The following is a 15598-nucleotide window of genomic DNA, read 5'->3' as shown; positions in this document are numbered from 1 at the left end:
TTAGCCAAGATGGTCTCGATCTCCTGACCTCGTGATCCGCCCGTCTTGGCCTCCCAAAGTGCTGGGATTACAGGCTTGAGCCACGGCGCCCGGCCTGAAATATTTCAGTAAACAGTTACTATGCGATGGAAGCCTTATTGTCTGGGTTAAAATGCTAAAATATTTAAATTTTTATTTATTTGAACCTCATTAACATTTGTTCTCCCATTCACCAGTCATCTATTTTTAGAGATATGTCCTGTAAGCAGACACTACCAAGCATGTTTTAAAATTCATTTTAACTCTTTATTTATTTATTATTATTAGTATTTTTTGAGACAGAGTCTCACTCTGTCACCCAGACTGAAGTGCAGTGGCGCGACCTTGACTCACTGCAACCTCTACCTCCAAGGTTCAAGGGATTCTCCTGTCTCAGCCCCCTGAGTAGCTGGGATTATAGGCCCATGCCACCCCACCCGGCTAATTTTTGTATTTTTAGTACAGACGGGGTTTCACCATGTTGGTCAGGCTGGTCTTGAACTCCTGACTTTGTGAGCCCCACACCTTGGCTTCCTAAAGTGTTGGGATTACAGGTGTGAGCCACTGCACCCAGTCATTTTCACTCTTAAATACTATCAGACACACAGTATTCAAAAGACATCGTAGTAGGCACACAGCATCGAGTGCTTAGTTATTTCTTAACAACCGAATAATTATAATAATGGTGATGTCAACAAATACTTATTCACTATGCTGCTTTATAGTTTGAAAAAAAAGTTATAAAATTATTTTCTTAGAATTTGAGTCAGATAGATAAGGAAAGTCTTGTTTTAAAAAATAATATAAGTAGAGCTTATTTGGGCCAAGCTTTAGGATTGCATCCCAGGAACATAGATTTAAGTTGCCCTGGATACACACTCTATGAGCAGCAGTTACAAGTGGATTTTTACTCTAGACTGGGCAACAGAGGGACATCCCATCTCTAATAAGGGAAGTCTTTTAAGTCTTAATTTTAGTTGGAAGATAATGGCGATTGTAACTGGCCCAAGTAAATGACAGATAGTTACAGGAATGTTATTCAAGTCTTTTAATGCCAAAGATCAGATGTTCCATGCTGCAGTTACCAACGATTCTTATCTTTTAAAATAATTTTGATTCCTAAGTAGTAAAGGTGAAAGATCTCTTGTATGAACCTCCGTCATTTATAATTATTAAGTAACACTGAAAAAAACAAAATCTTTTTTTTTTTGAAAGAGAGAGAGAGACGCATTCTGTCTCCCAGGCTAGGGCGCAGTGACACAATTATATCTCACTGCAGCCTCAAACCCCTGGACTTAAGCAATTCTCCTATCAGAGCTTCTCGAGTAGCTGGGACTACAGGTGTACACCACACATCTGGCTAATTTTTTTTTTCTTTTTGGTAGAGACAGAGTCGTGCTATGTCGCCTAGGCTGGTCTCAAACTCCTGAACTGAAGGGGTCCTCCCATCTCAGCCTCCTGAAGAGGTGGGATTACAGGTGTGAGCCACCATGCTAGCTAAAACCAAGATCTTGATAACATTGACCTAAATTAAGATTATTTTCCCCACATTAGAAAAGAAAGAAACTTACAAATGTCACATAATAGGAAAAAACCTAAGAAACGAGATGTACTCAATCCAAGACACAAATAGTTTGCCAAGAAGAGAAAGGTAAAGAAAAACTAGGACATGCATTATTTTCCCCCCACAAAATTAAGACTTCAGAACATTCTTTTGATATAAAAGAAAAACATTAGAATTATGTGATTCCCTGCAAAGGACTAAGAAAACTAAGCACTAATCAAAGATAATCTTTAATTTTCATGCCAACCAATAAAAACAATTCCCTCACCTGAACAAGGGAGTCATCCACTTTACAAAATCACGCATCTTCCTGTGCCTAAAGAGGTTCACTTCTCTTGCAGCCATCCTGGCTGATAAGTGTGTCTAAATAGTTGGGTGGCGGGAAGATCAGATTACTCTTCCGCTTCCGCCTGGAAAGAAACTCACCTGAAGTTGCCTGGGGTCTCCTTTCATTTCAAGTAAATCCTGAGTTGTGAGAAGAGACTCGCTTTTCTCACAGCTCTCCTGGCTGATGAGCGTGTCCGCATAGTTGGGATGGGGGAAGATCAGATGACTCTTCCGCGAGTCTGCAGTGAGTGAGACCTCGTGGGAATATGTCTGCAGGAAAGCCCGAACCCCGTCCACGCCCACAAAGTGCGAGCCGGGCATGCTCGCCAAGCCACCTCCCAAAGCCTGCAGCCGGCGTGACTTGTGCCAGCGCCGCAGCCTGAGCGCCAGCAGCACGATGACGAAGGCCAAGAAGACGCAGGAGACCACGGCCACCGCCACCACCAGGTACAGCGTGAGGTCAGAGTTCTGAGAACCATCGGAGGGCTCAAGGCTGCCCAGGTCGGCCAGGATTTCGGGGATGCTGTCGGCCACAGCCACGGTGAGCGTGACAGTGGCGGAGAGAGGGGGCTGGCCGTGGTCCTGGACGGCCACCACGAGGCTCTGCTTGAGCGCGTCTCTGTCCAGCAGGGCCCTAGCCGTGCGCACCTCGCCCGTGTGTAGACCCACCGTGAAGAGTCCCGGTTCGCTGGCCTTGAGCAGGCGGTAGGACAGCCAGGCGTTCTGGCCCGAGTCTCTGTCCACCGCCACCACCTTGGTCACCAGGTAGCCAGGCTCTGCGGAGCGGGGCGCCAGCTCCACGCCGGTGGAACCGTCTGTGGGGAGGGCGGGATACAGGATCTCGGGCGCATTGTCATTCTGGTCCAGCACAAACAGGCTCAGTGACACGTTGCTGCTAAGAGGCGGGTCCCCGCTGTCGCTGGCTGTCACCCACAGCTGTAGGTCTCTCAACTGCTCATAGTCGAAGGAGCGCAAGGTGTACAGAATCCCAGTGTCGGAGTTGATGGACACGTAGGAGGACAGGGGCGCCCCCTGGAGGGTGTCTTCTGCCAGTGAGTAGGAGACTCGGGCGTTCTGGTCCATGTCAGGGTCCTGTGCATTCACAGAGAAGATGGAGGCGCCCCTGGGGTTGTTTTCAAGGACATAGACTGAGTAGGATGAGTGGGGGAAGGTGGGCGGGTTGTCGTTGGTGTCTGCCACATTTAGGGAGATGATTGTTTCTGTTGACAGAGGCGGTGTTCCTTTGTCCGTGGCTGTCACAGTGATGTTGTATAAGGATACCTCTTCCCGGTCTAGAGCTGCATTTGTCACTAATCGATAATAATTGCTAACTGATTTTTCCAATTCAAATGGGAGACTTCTCGGGATGGAACAGGTTACCAGGCCATTCAGGCCAGAGTCTCGATCGAACACTTGAAAAAGAGCGATGACTGTTCCTGGAGGTGCACTTTCAGCAATTGTTCTGCTTCCAGATGTAACAACCACTTCTGGTACATTATCATTGACATCCAAGATAGTTATTAAGACTTTCGCTCTGTCTCGAAGACCTGGCCCATCCCGGGCTTCAACACCCAGCTCGTAAAATCTCGAGTCCTCATAGTCTAGATTTGCGGAAGTTGAAATTTCTCCAGTCAAAACATTCAAACAGAAAATTTGTGAGACCTTTTCTGTAATCTTCACAAAGTAATAAGTTACTTCCCCGTGGACTCCTTCATCCTGGTCGGTGGCATTTACTGCCAACACTGGTGTGCCTACTGGCAGGTTTTCAGGAACACTCACACGATAGACAGGCTGAGTAAACATTGGAGCGTTGTCATTCGCATCTACAACTTTTACCAGAATTCGGGCAACGCTTGAGCGGACAGGGTCACCGCCATCCATGGCAGTAAGGACCAGGTGGTAAACGGCTTCTCCTTCCCGGTCCAGGGTGCCCTCCAGCACCAGCTCCGGGTACTTGGGCCCATGGCCTTCGCTTTGCACATCCACTGAGAAGTGACTATTACCACTGAGCTTAAAGCCCTGAAGGGAGTTTATTCCCACATCAGGGTCATAGACCTCCGTTAGTGGAAAACGAGAGGATGGAGCTGCGTTTTCGAGAATTTTCACTTCCAATTCTTCTTTTAAGAATTGGGGTGTATTGTCATTAATGTCCACTATTTCCACTTCCACGGGATAAAGATTCAGTTTATCCTCGACAAGGATGTTAAAACTCACCAGACACCGCGGGCTCTGAGCACAGAGCTCCTCCCGGTCTATCCTATCCGCGGTGACCAAGCTGCCGCTTCGCGAGTTCAGAGAGAAAAGCTGCGTCCTACCTCTGAAGACGATGCGGACTCCCTGCTCCGCCAGCTCCCGGGGCTCCAGTCCCAGGTCCTTTGCGATGTTGCCTACGAAGGAGCCTTTCTCCAGCTCCTCGGGAATAGAGTAGCGGATCTGCGCTGCCGCGGCCCCCCACAGCGTTCCCAGGAGCGTGAGGAGCAGGACCTGCTCGCTGCGCAGCGGACGCCTCTGCAGAGGCGCCATTATTGGCTTATTAGAGACTTCTCTGGGATTAAGAAGAGGAAAAACAGGTCTGCATCACTTTTGCTCTTCTCAGAAATAGCGGTTAAGTTCCTTCAACAAGCAGAGACCGGATGCGAAGCGTTTCAGGTCAGAATTTCCGCACAACTTTCCTGCTTTCCTGTCTGATTTGCTTTGTGGTTGGAGGATGTAACTCGAGTTTCCGTTGATTTTCTTGCCCGGGTTAGTGAACAGCGACGCTTAGAGTCCTAACTTAATACTGCATCGTTTTGTGAAACTATCATACAGAGGCTTTTATTTCTGCTATATCTGCATAGATGACACTCATAATATTTCCCTTCCCAAGACAATGAAGCATTTAGAAGAGTGCAAGAGATTATTCTGAATAATTTTAAATGTTCTCTGATGTTTACCATTCATTTTTACGGAAATATCTCTTAGGATCTTGGGGAACAGAAAAAATATTACTATCTTCTGTAAATTTTGAATTATCATCATATTTCAACATCATTTACACTAGTCCCATTTTCAATAAGGGTACCAACAACTACAAACACATTTTTTTGAGACAAACTCTCTCTGTGTCTCCCAGGCTAGAGTGCAGGGGCACAATTATAGATTATTGCAGCCGCAATCTTCTGGGGTCAAGGGATCCTCCCACCTCAGCTTCCCGAGTAGCTGGGACTACAGGCATATGCTACACAAACACATTTTGAGCCAATTCACTATAGTGCCCAATACAAGAGTTGCCATTTTAGATGCCATTATTTCTTTTGATTAGCATAGAAATTAAAAACTGCCCTGACCCAGGCAACATCTGTGTATACTTTAAAAAAATGCAAAGGGAAGAAAAATATTATATATAGTTACATTAAAAATGTCTTAAGATATGCATTATGTTTAATATATTTTAGGACTGACTGCATTAAAACTAAGTAAACCACTTAAGTGTGCAAATCTGTGTCTAATTCTGGATAGATACGTCTGAAAATGACAGTGTGAGACAATACTGTATTAAAAATGTTTCAGATTATAGTGTATTAGGATTAACAAACATTTCAAGACTATCAAAAGGAGGCTTTCTATGAAAGAACAACTGCCACACAGATATTCTACAGGAAATTCTACAAAGAATTTCCTAGGCACCCTACTCCATACCCAGAAAATCAATAAAATAATGTAATCAAGAAATATTTAATCTGTAAATATTCTATCTCTAAATCAATGAATTGAAACCCAATTATATTTATGGAAGGAAAGGTTTGAAGAAACTCACCTGTTGCAAATTGCCTGAATTAGAAGGCATTTTTGGATTGTCATTACTTTCAAACCAAGATGCTTCATCACATAGCAGATCTTGTGGTACAGCATCTTCAGCCTTTATATTGAGAAATTTAAACTCGGTGTTTGAGGAATGTGAGGCAGCACACAGATTGTAGGAATAAAGCAAAGTCCTTTCACTATAGTTGGGGAGAGCTCCAGGTATAGTCTTGGAGTAGAGACCAGGCTGAAAGTAGCCCTCAGTGGCGGGTCTAGAAGAGCGTCGCGGCGCAGGGCGATGGCCAGAATCACCGCGAGGAGGAAGAGCACCGAGATCAAGGCCAACGCCACTACTAGGTGAAACTGTAGCACTGCCTGAAGGTCAGAGGGAGTGGGACGGTCGCTAAGGTCAGGTTGTATCTCTTGCAAGCTATCTACGAAGATTAGGTGCAGCGTGACGGTGGCTGAAAGAGGCGGCTGTCCTCCATCACGAACAGTGACCAGCAGGTGCTGGCGGGCAGCCTCCCTGTCGCCCAAGGTAAGCGCCGTGCGCACCTCACCGGTGCTCAGCCCCAGGCTGAGCAGCCCGGGCTCGCTAGGCTGCTGAATGTGGTAGGACAGCCAGGCGTTGGGTCCCGAGTCTGCGTCCACCGCCACCACCTTAGTCACCAGGTAGCCAGGCTCTGCAGCGCGCAGCACCACATCGAAGAACGCAGAGCCATAGGGCCCCAGAGCTGGGTACAGCACCCGCGGTGCATTGTCGTTGCGGTCGCCCACCAACACGCGCAGGCTCATGTTGGTGCTGAGCGCAGGCGAGCCCTGGTCGCGGGCCTCCAGCGTGAGCTCGAAGGCGCGCAGCTGCTCGTGGTTGAAGGCTCGCTGCGCGAACACCACCCCGCTCTGCGCGCTCACGGACACGTAGGACGACAGCTCCCGCTGCTCCAGGTCACTGGCCACGACTTAGTAGTAGACAAGGCCGTTAGGTCCCAAGTCGGGATCCGAGGCGCTAACATGTGCAATGGAGGCTCCAGGCGGGTTGTTCTCAGCTACATGCACCGTGTAGGAGGCCTGGTGGAAAACTGGAACATTGTCGTTGGCATCAAGGATGTGCAGAGTGATGGTCTTGCTGGAGGAGAGCGGTGGATTGCCTTTGTCGGTAGCTGTGATCGTCACATTGTATTCTGGGATCTGCTCCCGGTCCAGGGCTCCATCTGTCACCAACCTGTATGTGTTTTTGGTATCTTGAACGATTTTAAAGGGGAACTTTCCTTTTAGTTGGCATAGGATTTCTCCATTAAATCCAGAATCTAGATCATGTGTTTTGATCAGGGCAATAGCAGTTCCCAGCTCAGCATCTTCTTGTATATGTTGGGATTCAGAAGTCAGGGTTATCTCCGGGGCATTGTCATTTTCATCTGAAATATCTATCTGTACTTTACAATATGTAGTGTGATGGCCACCATCCTTTGCTTCCACCCTAATTGTGTAGCTATCACTCTCTTCAAAGTCCAGTTCTCCAACAGTGGTGAGTTCCCCCATTTTACTGTCCAGCTTGAACAATTGTCTCACTGCCTTACCAATATTGATGTAGGCATAGATGATTTCGGCATTAACACCCTCATCCAAGTCAGTGGCCATCACTTTTAATACAAAGGAGCCAGCGGGCAGGTTCTCTGCAACACTGACCCTGTACATGTCCTGAGTAAATACTGGGGGGTTATCATTTGCGTCTGCAACGATTACCCTGATCTGGGTGGTACAGCTTCTGGAGGGCTCGCCCACATCCACAGCTGTGAGGACCAGGTGGTGATGCAGCTGCTCTTCCCTCTCCAGGGGTGCTTTCAGTACTAGTTCTAGGTACCTACTGCCATCCAGGTTCTCCTTCTGAATCAAAGAGAAGTGCGGATCGGGGCTGAGGTAGTACTGCTGCAGCGAATTGACACCTACATCAGGATCCTGAGCAGATTCCATGGCAAAGGTGGCTCCAGTGATCGCCAGTTCGCTGATTTCCAGCTCAGTGATATTTTCGCTAAAGGTCGGTGGGTTGTCGTTAATATCCTGGATCAGCACGGTTACATGAAAAACGTTTAAAGGCTTTTCAGCAACCATTTCAAATTCCAGAACACACGTTGACTTCTTGCCACAAATCTCCTCTCGGTCTATATGGTCGCTCACAAATAAGTCCCCATTTTCGGGGCTCACGGTAAAGAATTTCTTCTCTGCAATAACCCGCAGGTTCCGAGTAGGTAAATCCCCTACGCCAAAGCCCAGGTCCTTGGCGAGGTTCCCTACCAGGGAACCTCTGTCCAGCTCCTGGGGAATAGCGTAGCGGATCGGTTGGGAGAGCGCCTGGCTTAACAAAGAGAGCAGGAAGAGAAACAGCAATCGCCTCCGCCCTGCTGGGCCCCTCCATCCGGAGCTGTTTCCCATTCCCCTCTCTGCGCCTTTGCCTTTCTAAATCCGAGGAGAGGAGATCTTTAAATAATCTCAAGACTTCTCTGAGCAGAACCAACTATTTGCTTTGTCTTGGTGCTTGGGTTCTCTGATGGGTGTCTCCGCTGCAGGAAGCCGGATACAGAGTACTCTTTTCTTCCAAGTTGGCTGCGGCGGGAGGAGCCAATACTTTGCACAGCACTACCCAAGAGCGGCACCCGGCGCCTCCGCTGCAGAACTGCAGTAGTGGTGACTAAATCCGCTCCAAATAAGGAGCCAGTTAGCAGAAAAATCGGCAGTGTACTGATAGTGATACTTTCTTCCCATTTTAAAAGGACTTTTTTTTTTGTTTGTTTGTTTTTGTTTTTGTTTTGTTTTGTTTTTTTTTTTTTGAGACGGAGTCTCGCTCTGTCACCCAGGCTGGAGTGCAGTGGCCGGATCTCAGCTCACTGCAAGCTGGGACTACAGGCGCCCGCCACCTCTCCCGGCTAGTTTTTTGTATTTTTTAGTAGAGATGGGGTTTCACCGTGTTAGCTAGGATGGTCTCGATCTCCTGACCTCGTGATCTGCCTGTCTTGGCCTCCCAAAGTGCTGGGATTACAGTAAAAGGACTTTTAAAAAACATTAAATATATTTACTATATCTTTAGTCTGTTATTTCTTTTAATTTGAGCTTTATCCATCCAAATCAAGTACCTTTTACTTGTCAAAGGGCAGAGATAATCTTGCTCAATCCCGTCATGTTTTTTAGTTTCCATTTTCATAAAATGGTCATAATAACACCTTCTCTGCTTACTTTAGTAGAAATGAGGACCAAATAAAATGATACATAGAAAAAGCATACAAATGAAAGCTATTTTTGGTGATGGCAGAAGACGTAGTATAAAGATGCTTGAAATATCAGCTTCATGTGTATTGTTATTGTATTCTATTTCCTTTTCTTCTAACTTCTAAAAGTTATAATCTCATAGCTTTTAGTTTTATTTTATGTTTCACTTTCTTCTCTTTTATCTTTATTATTTCCCCCCAAAAGAAGTTACAGGTAATGAGGAAATGATTGACCTTATAAAATAGAAGTGTAGCAAGAAGCAAGAGGGTCTCTTTTCCTTTGTTTCCAAGTGTCTACTTTTAATTAAATAAGTATGATTGAAAACTTTTTTTTTTCTGTAGAGGTGGGGTTTCACTATGTCGCCCAGGCTGGGCTTGAACACCTGGCTTCAAGCAATCCTCCCACCTCAGCCTCCCAAAGTGCTGGGATTATAAGGCATGAACCACCCTGGCCCAGATGAAAAACTTTTACAAAGGACGTTTGTTCATACTACATCACAATGGTTCTGAACTGTACTGTTTCTTCTCAAGTAGCCTAACAATGATGTGTTTATTAGGATTGGGGAGTGAATTGTGAGTCCTTATAATTATATTATTTAATTATGTAAGTAATCTTCCTGTCCACTTTTCCTTGGTTCCCAGTTTACCATCTGATCATACCAACCTTTTGTTATTTACACTTTTCCCTGGTCAATAACATGCCATTTTCCATGTTTCTGACAGGTGCCTTAAGTTTTAATTACATTTCCAAACCAGAAAATCTTCTTAAAGAAATTATCTTTAGCCTACATAATGTATTGTTATTCTAAAACTAGGCAGGTGTGCAGCAATAAGCAATGAGTTCCACACTGAATTCACCTTATAGTGGAAAAGCATTATAGCATCTGGAACTAGTCATGATATCCAGAATTCTGGACAGCCACTCATTGTCACCTTTATACAAACATCAAAAACATAACTGACTCAAGACTTTGCTCCAAAACATTCCAAAGCAAGGGCCTTCACACACAATGCCAAGTGTTCATTGTATGAACACTTCAATTAGTATGAAAAATTATTCTTCAGAACACATACAAAACTAAATATTCAGATATTTAAAAGTATATGGTATATATAGTATGTACATTCAGAATGTATGGATCAAGCATTTTATAAAGTCTGTTAGTAGTTTATAGAGGGTTTAAAGATGTTTTTCCATTGCACAAAATAGTTAACTCAGAGGAAGCGTACCCAAATCTATAACCTTTACTTTTTTTCCAAACACCCTACTCTGAGAAGCATATAACATTTTTCTTAAAAAAAAAAAAAAAAAAAAAAAGGAAAAAAGCAAGTTTTCACATAGGGAGTGAATGGATGTGCAATCCTATTCTATAGATTTTCTCTTGTTATTCTTTGGATGTATTCACTATTTCAGTGAGTTTGTACATTTTACATTTGGTCAGAATGTCCGTGTTGTCTAGTATGTGGTTTGTTTGTGTGTAGTGTATATGGTGTGTGTGTGTGTGTGTGCGTTATAATTGGACTGCTCTCTAATAATTTTTTTTTTTTTTTTTTATTTTTTTGAGAACGAGTCTTCGCTCTGTCGGCCCCAGGACGGGGAGTGCAGTGGCCAGTTCAGCTTCACTGCAAGCTCGCCTTCCGGGTTCACGCATTCTTTCCTGCCTCAGCTCCGAGTAGCTGGGACGTACAGCGCGCCACCTCGCCGCTAGTTTTTTGTTTTTTTAGTAGAGACGGGTTTCACCGTGTAGCCAGATGGTTCTTCGGATCTTCCTGACTACCGTTGATCCGCCCGCTCGGCCTCCCCAAAGCTGGGTTACAGGCTTGAAGCCACCGCGCCCGGCCCTCATAATAAGTTTAAAAAAATAAAAATCAAGTGATCCTTAGGTCCCTTTAATGTGTCAAATAACCTTTTCAATGTGGGTTGAGTAATGTAGCTTACTATCCATTGTTAAATATTTTATTAACTTTTCCCTTATTTAGTCATTATTGAAGCTGGATGCTCAGGTTAAAAGTACAAAAAATTGAAGATTAAGAATATTTTAATAAGAAGCATCTGGAAAAATCAATCTTCAGCAAATCAGATGCAGAATGGAAAGTCTTACTAGTTCTTTCATTAACATAACACATTCTCCTGGAATTTGAGGCACATAGACCAGTGTTTCATTAAGGCACACCTATTAATTTAAGATGAGCACATCCCTTAGATATGAAATTTAAAATTTTGAACCATCCTTAAATTGAATTCTTTTTTTCAAATACAACCTTAGACTCAAGTAATAAAGAAGAATTGCACCTACACTTAAAGAAAAGCTAACATTTCAGTAGGTGCTGATTTTAATAAGTAAAGGGTTTGTCTACAACAGAAGATGCCAGGTGTGTGACATATTTACATTTATTGAATGCAGCAGTATGTAACTCTTTGGAGGCTTTACATCACAGAACAAAGCCCAACTTTAAGGTTCCTTTACACTGATTTCTTCTCTCAACAAGCCCACATATCCAATAATTACATGGCTTAACACAAACTTTCCAGACTTTAGAATGCTACATGTTATCATCACTATAAATTTAATCTACTTTTCTGATATTTATGATGCAGAAGTTCTCTGTACCTTTCCACTGATTTATGTAAATACTGTAAATTATTTCCTTAAACAAATTTCAGGTAGACTAAAATATCAATCCTACACATTATCCTTTCCAAAACACGTACACTAACGGTGTCTAGGCAGACACCTAGGCAGAACAATACATATAACAATTTGAATTAATAAAACATCTCTGTTATTAATAGAACTGCAGTTCCAATATAACAAAGTATTTGGGTAAAACGATTATATTTAACCACTTTCCTTTAAAGTATTTGTTTCACTTAAGTCTACAGATATCAGCCAGACTTCCCAAAATAGAATTTGAAAACAAATGGAGAAAGCATGAATTGAAAAAAATTAATCTCCAATAGAGCAAATAATATTCCACTATTTGCATAACTAGCTGATTTTGAATATGACAGAAAAATGAAAAAGGAAACAAACGAAAATGTTCTGGTCATCCTTACCGAAAGAGAAAACTAACCTGAACTCGCTGTTCTTCTTTGTTTGCATCTACCTTATCAGACATCAGAAGAGGCTCGCTTTTTTCACAGCTCTCTTCACTAAGGAGTGTGTCTGCATAGTTGGGCTGGGGAAAGATCAGGTGACTCTTCCTCGAGTCCGTGGTGAGGGAGACCTCGTGGGAATAGGTCTGCAGGAAAGCCCGAACCCCATCCATGCCCACAAAGTGCGAGGCGGGCACACTCGCCAACCTGCTGCCTTCAGCCTGAAGCAGGCGTGACTTGTGCCAGCGCCTCAGTCTGAGCACCAGCAGCACAATGACAAAGGCCAGGAAGACGCAGGAGACTGCAGCCACTGCCACCACAAGATAGAGTGTGAGGTCCAAATCCTCAGAGTCAATGGGGGTCTTCATACTGCCAAGGTCAGCCAGGATGTCAGGGATCCTGTCTGCCATGGCCACTGTGACCGTGACGGTGGCTGACAGAGGGGGCTGGCCGTGGTCTTCCACGGCCACCATGAGGCTCTGCTTGAGTGCATCCCTGTCCAGCAGGGTCCGCGCTGTCCGCACCTCGCCGGTGTGCAGCCCAACCGCAAAGAGTCCCGGCTCGCTGGCCTTAAGCAGGCGGTAGGACAGCCAGGCATTCTGGCCTGAATCGTTGTCCACCGCTACCACCTTGGTCACCAGGTAGCCAGGTTCTGCGGAGCGGGGCGCCAGCTCCACGCCCGTGGAACCGTCTGTGGGGAGGGCGGGATACAGGATCTCGGGCGCATTGTCGTTCTGGTCCAGCACAAACAGGCTCAGTGACACGTTGCTGCTAAGTGGTGGGTTCCCATTGTCGCTTGCCGTCACCCACAACTGTAGGTCTCTCAACTGCTCATAATCGAAGGATCTCAGCGCATACACGACACCGGTGTCAGAGTTAATGGAGACATAGGAGGACAAGGGCGCCCCCTGAAATGTGTCTTCAGCCAGGGAATAGGTGACTCGAGCGTTGTCGCCGCTGTCAGGGTCATGGGCTGTCACAGAGAAGATAGAGACACCTCTGGGGTTGTTTTCTGGGAGAGAGGTGGAGTAGGAGGCTTGAGGGAAATTGGGTGGGTTGTCATTGATGTCTGCTACTTTCAAGGGGATGTGGTTTTCTGCAGAGAGGGGTGGGGTTCCATGGTCAATGACGGTTAAAGTGATATTATAATCTGAAGTCTCTTCTCTGTCCAGGTTTCTAGTTGTTAATAGGTGATAGTAATTATCAATTGACTTCTCCAGTTTAAAAGGCAAGTTCCTAGGAACAGAGCATGCAATCTCACCATTTTCTCCAGAATCACCATCATGTACGCTAAACAGCGCGATTACAGTTCCTGGAAGACAATCTTCAGAGAGGGAACTGGTCAGAGAGGTGAGGATCACTTCGGGGGCATTGTCATTCACATCCTGTACTGTGACCACCACCTTAGCGCTGGCAAGAAGAGCGCCTCCATCCTGAGCTACCACTTCCATGAGGTAGAATCTGGATTCTTCATAGTCCAGTGGTTGTAGAGTTGAGATTTCCCCCAGGTTGGAATCAAGTTGGAAAGTCTCCGAAATTTCGTCTTCTTCATTGCGAAAAGAGTAGGTCAATTTCCCGTTTATTCCCTCATCTGGATCCGTGGCGGTTAGCGTGAGCAGCCGAGTGCCCACAGGTATGTTCTCTGGAACACTCACGCTGTACTCGGATGGAGTGAACAGGGGTGCATTGTCGTTTGCGTCGAGGACCGTAACACGGATGTGCGTGGTGCCGGAGAGTACCGGGTCTCCGCCATCTAAAGCTGTGAGGAGGAGGTCGTGAACAGTCTCTTTCTCGCGGTCTAGGGGCTGTTCCAACACCAGCTCCGGATACTTTTGTCCATCAGTTCCGCTTACCACATCCAGAGAGAAGTGCAGATTGGAGCTGAGCTGGTAACTCCGGAGGGAGTTCACACCCACATCTGCATCCCGCGCAAAGGGAAGCACTAACCGTGTCCCTGCAGCCGCATTTTCATTAACTTTTACTTTTAACTCCTCATCCCGGAAACGCGGGAAGTTATCATTAATATCGATTATTTCTACTTCTACTACATAAATTTTCATTTTGTTCTCAACTAAGATGTTAAAGTTCACCACACACAGCGGGCTCTGAGCGCAGAGCTCCTCCCGGTCTATCCTGCCCGCGGTGACCAAGCTGCCGCTTCGCGGGTTCAGAGCGAAAAGCTGCGTCCTACCTCTGGAGACGATGCGGACTCCGCGCTCCGCCAGCTCCTGGGGCTCCAGCCCAAGGTCCTTGGCGATGTTGCCGACGAAGGAGCCTTTGTCCAGCTCCTCCGGCATCGAGTAGCTGATCTGCCCGGATCCCGGTTGGCACAGCGTCCCCAGGAGCATGAAGGGCAGCAGCAGCTCTCCGCAGGCCCAGCGCCTCGGTGGACTCGCCATTGCCTTTTCTCTGCCCAATTTTCTCTTAGTTCTGGTTCAGCCTGCTGTTTCCTTACTTATCTAAAGCCGATGGGTACATATTCCCCGACGAAAATGGGCGTGGAGGGTTGGCTTTTTGTAGGAGCCTGTCTGGTCTGTGTGTTTAGTATGGAGGGAGCAGAGTCGGGCCGCCTCTGCGGCAGCTTCTTTCCCACTTTGGTCAACAGCGACGCTCAGAGTCCTAACCAGTGATTGCACCAAATTCCATTTTTATTTCTCCTAAGTTTAGTTATAATTTTATTTCTAATAATGTTGCCATATCCTTAATGTTTAACTGTGTAGCATTGTCTATGACTCTTAATTCAGCTTTAATTCTGAAATATCAAGACTTCCACAATCCCTGAGATCAATATTATTAGATTCCAATACCTTACAAAAATTTTATTTAATGTGTCATTGGGGGAGCCTATGTCCTTTATTTACCTCTTACCTATATTTAGTCCATTAAATTAGGACATTCAAATTCTTACCTTTGTAGAATTCAAGATTTCATCTCTTTATTAGGATGCATTTAAGAAAACGTGCTTATTTGCACATAAGAATGCCAAGGAAACAAACCCAGTTCTCAATGCACCTTTCCAAACAGGACTACTGATTTATGTAAGTTATATTAGCTGTCATATGCAGAAGAAATACAGATCTTTATTACTTGTGAGGACTTTGAGAAAGTTTCTCCACTATCTCAGACAGCGTTAGAGTAGGGTCAACTATGCATTTTTATGTTTTTCTATTATCATGTTCAAATATTTTTAGTTCCAATGACAATCAGTATAGCAACTGTGGAGGGTGGGGCTTTATTTCATCACCTATGCAGGAAAGCATGACCAGATACTTACTGAGCAGTACTGAGTGGCCTTTCTATGTTGAGACAGTTATTTAATGCTATCATCTTTATATGACAACAGAAATAGAAAAACCTCTTGATTGAAAAAATGAACATTTCAGAAAGTCTTTCTGTTTAATGACACTTTCATAGAAAACTAAGAAAATTAAAATTCTGCCGGTCGCGGTGGCTCAAGCCTATAATCCCAGCACTTTGGGAGGCCGAGACGGGCGGATCACGAGGTCAGGAGATCGAGACCATCCTGGCTAACACGGTGAAACCCCGTCTCTA

General features: G+C 45.2%; 3 protein-coding genes across 8 annotated transcripts in view; all 3 read right to left on the bottom strand.

The window, feature by feature from the left end:
• The window catches only part of LOC108530194 (protocadherin gamma-C4), a 191671-nt gene that overhangs the window by 151341 nt on the left and 24732 nt on the right, over nt 1-15598 (bottom strand). Inside the window, exon 1 of one of the 6 annotated variants that reach the window (XM_017872905.1) lies at nt 2009-4616. The exons of the other annotated variants lie outside the window; for them this stretch is intronic. Within the exon in view, the coding sequence (XP_017728394.1) occupies nt 2009-4432 (2424 nt within the window). The 5' untranslated portion in view covers nt 4433-4616. Of the gene's footprint in view, nt 1-2008; nt 4617-15598 lie in introns of those variants that run through there. 6 annotated transcript variants of the gene reach the window in all.
• Nucleotides 5676-8479, bottom strand: PCDHGB3 (protocadherin gamma subfamily B, 3). The gene is given in 2 exon segments (XM_017872915.1): nt 5676-5977; nt 5980-8479. Coding segments are annotated over 2 exon segments (2442 nt in total). The 5' UTR covers nt 8120-8479.
• On the bottom strand, nt 11415-14877 carry LOC108530199 (protocadherin gamma-A5). The gene has a single exon (XM_017872916.1). The coding sequence runs from the start codon at nt 14443-14445 to the stop codon at nt 12004-12006; it is 2442 nt and encodes an 813-aa protein (XP_017728405.1). The 5' UTR covers nt 14446-14877; the 3' UTR covers nt 11415-12003.

The sequence above is a fragment of the Rhinopithecus bieti genome, unplaced genomic scaffold (assembly GCF_001698545.2).
Source record: "Rhinopithecus bieti isolate Rb0 unplaced genomic scaffold, ASM169854v2 scaffold_7438, whole genome shotgun sequence".
In the NCBI taxonomy this organism is placed as follows: domain Eukaryota; kingdom Metazoa; phylum Chordata; class Mammalia; order Primates; family Cercopithecidae; genus Rhinopithecus; species Rhinopithecus bieti.
The sequence above is the reverse complement of the archived record's forward strand: the minus strand, read 5'-3'. Positions and strand labels throughout refer to the sequence as shown.

What these genes read in the sequence shown, in the direction of transcription:
- LOC108530199 (XM_017872916.1), bottom strand. Translation starts at nt 14,445, where the DNA reads ATGGCGAGTCCACCGAGGCGCTGGGCCTGCGGAGAGCTGCTGCTGCCC.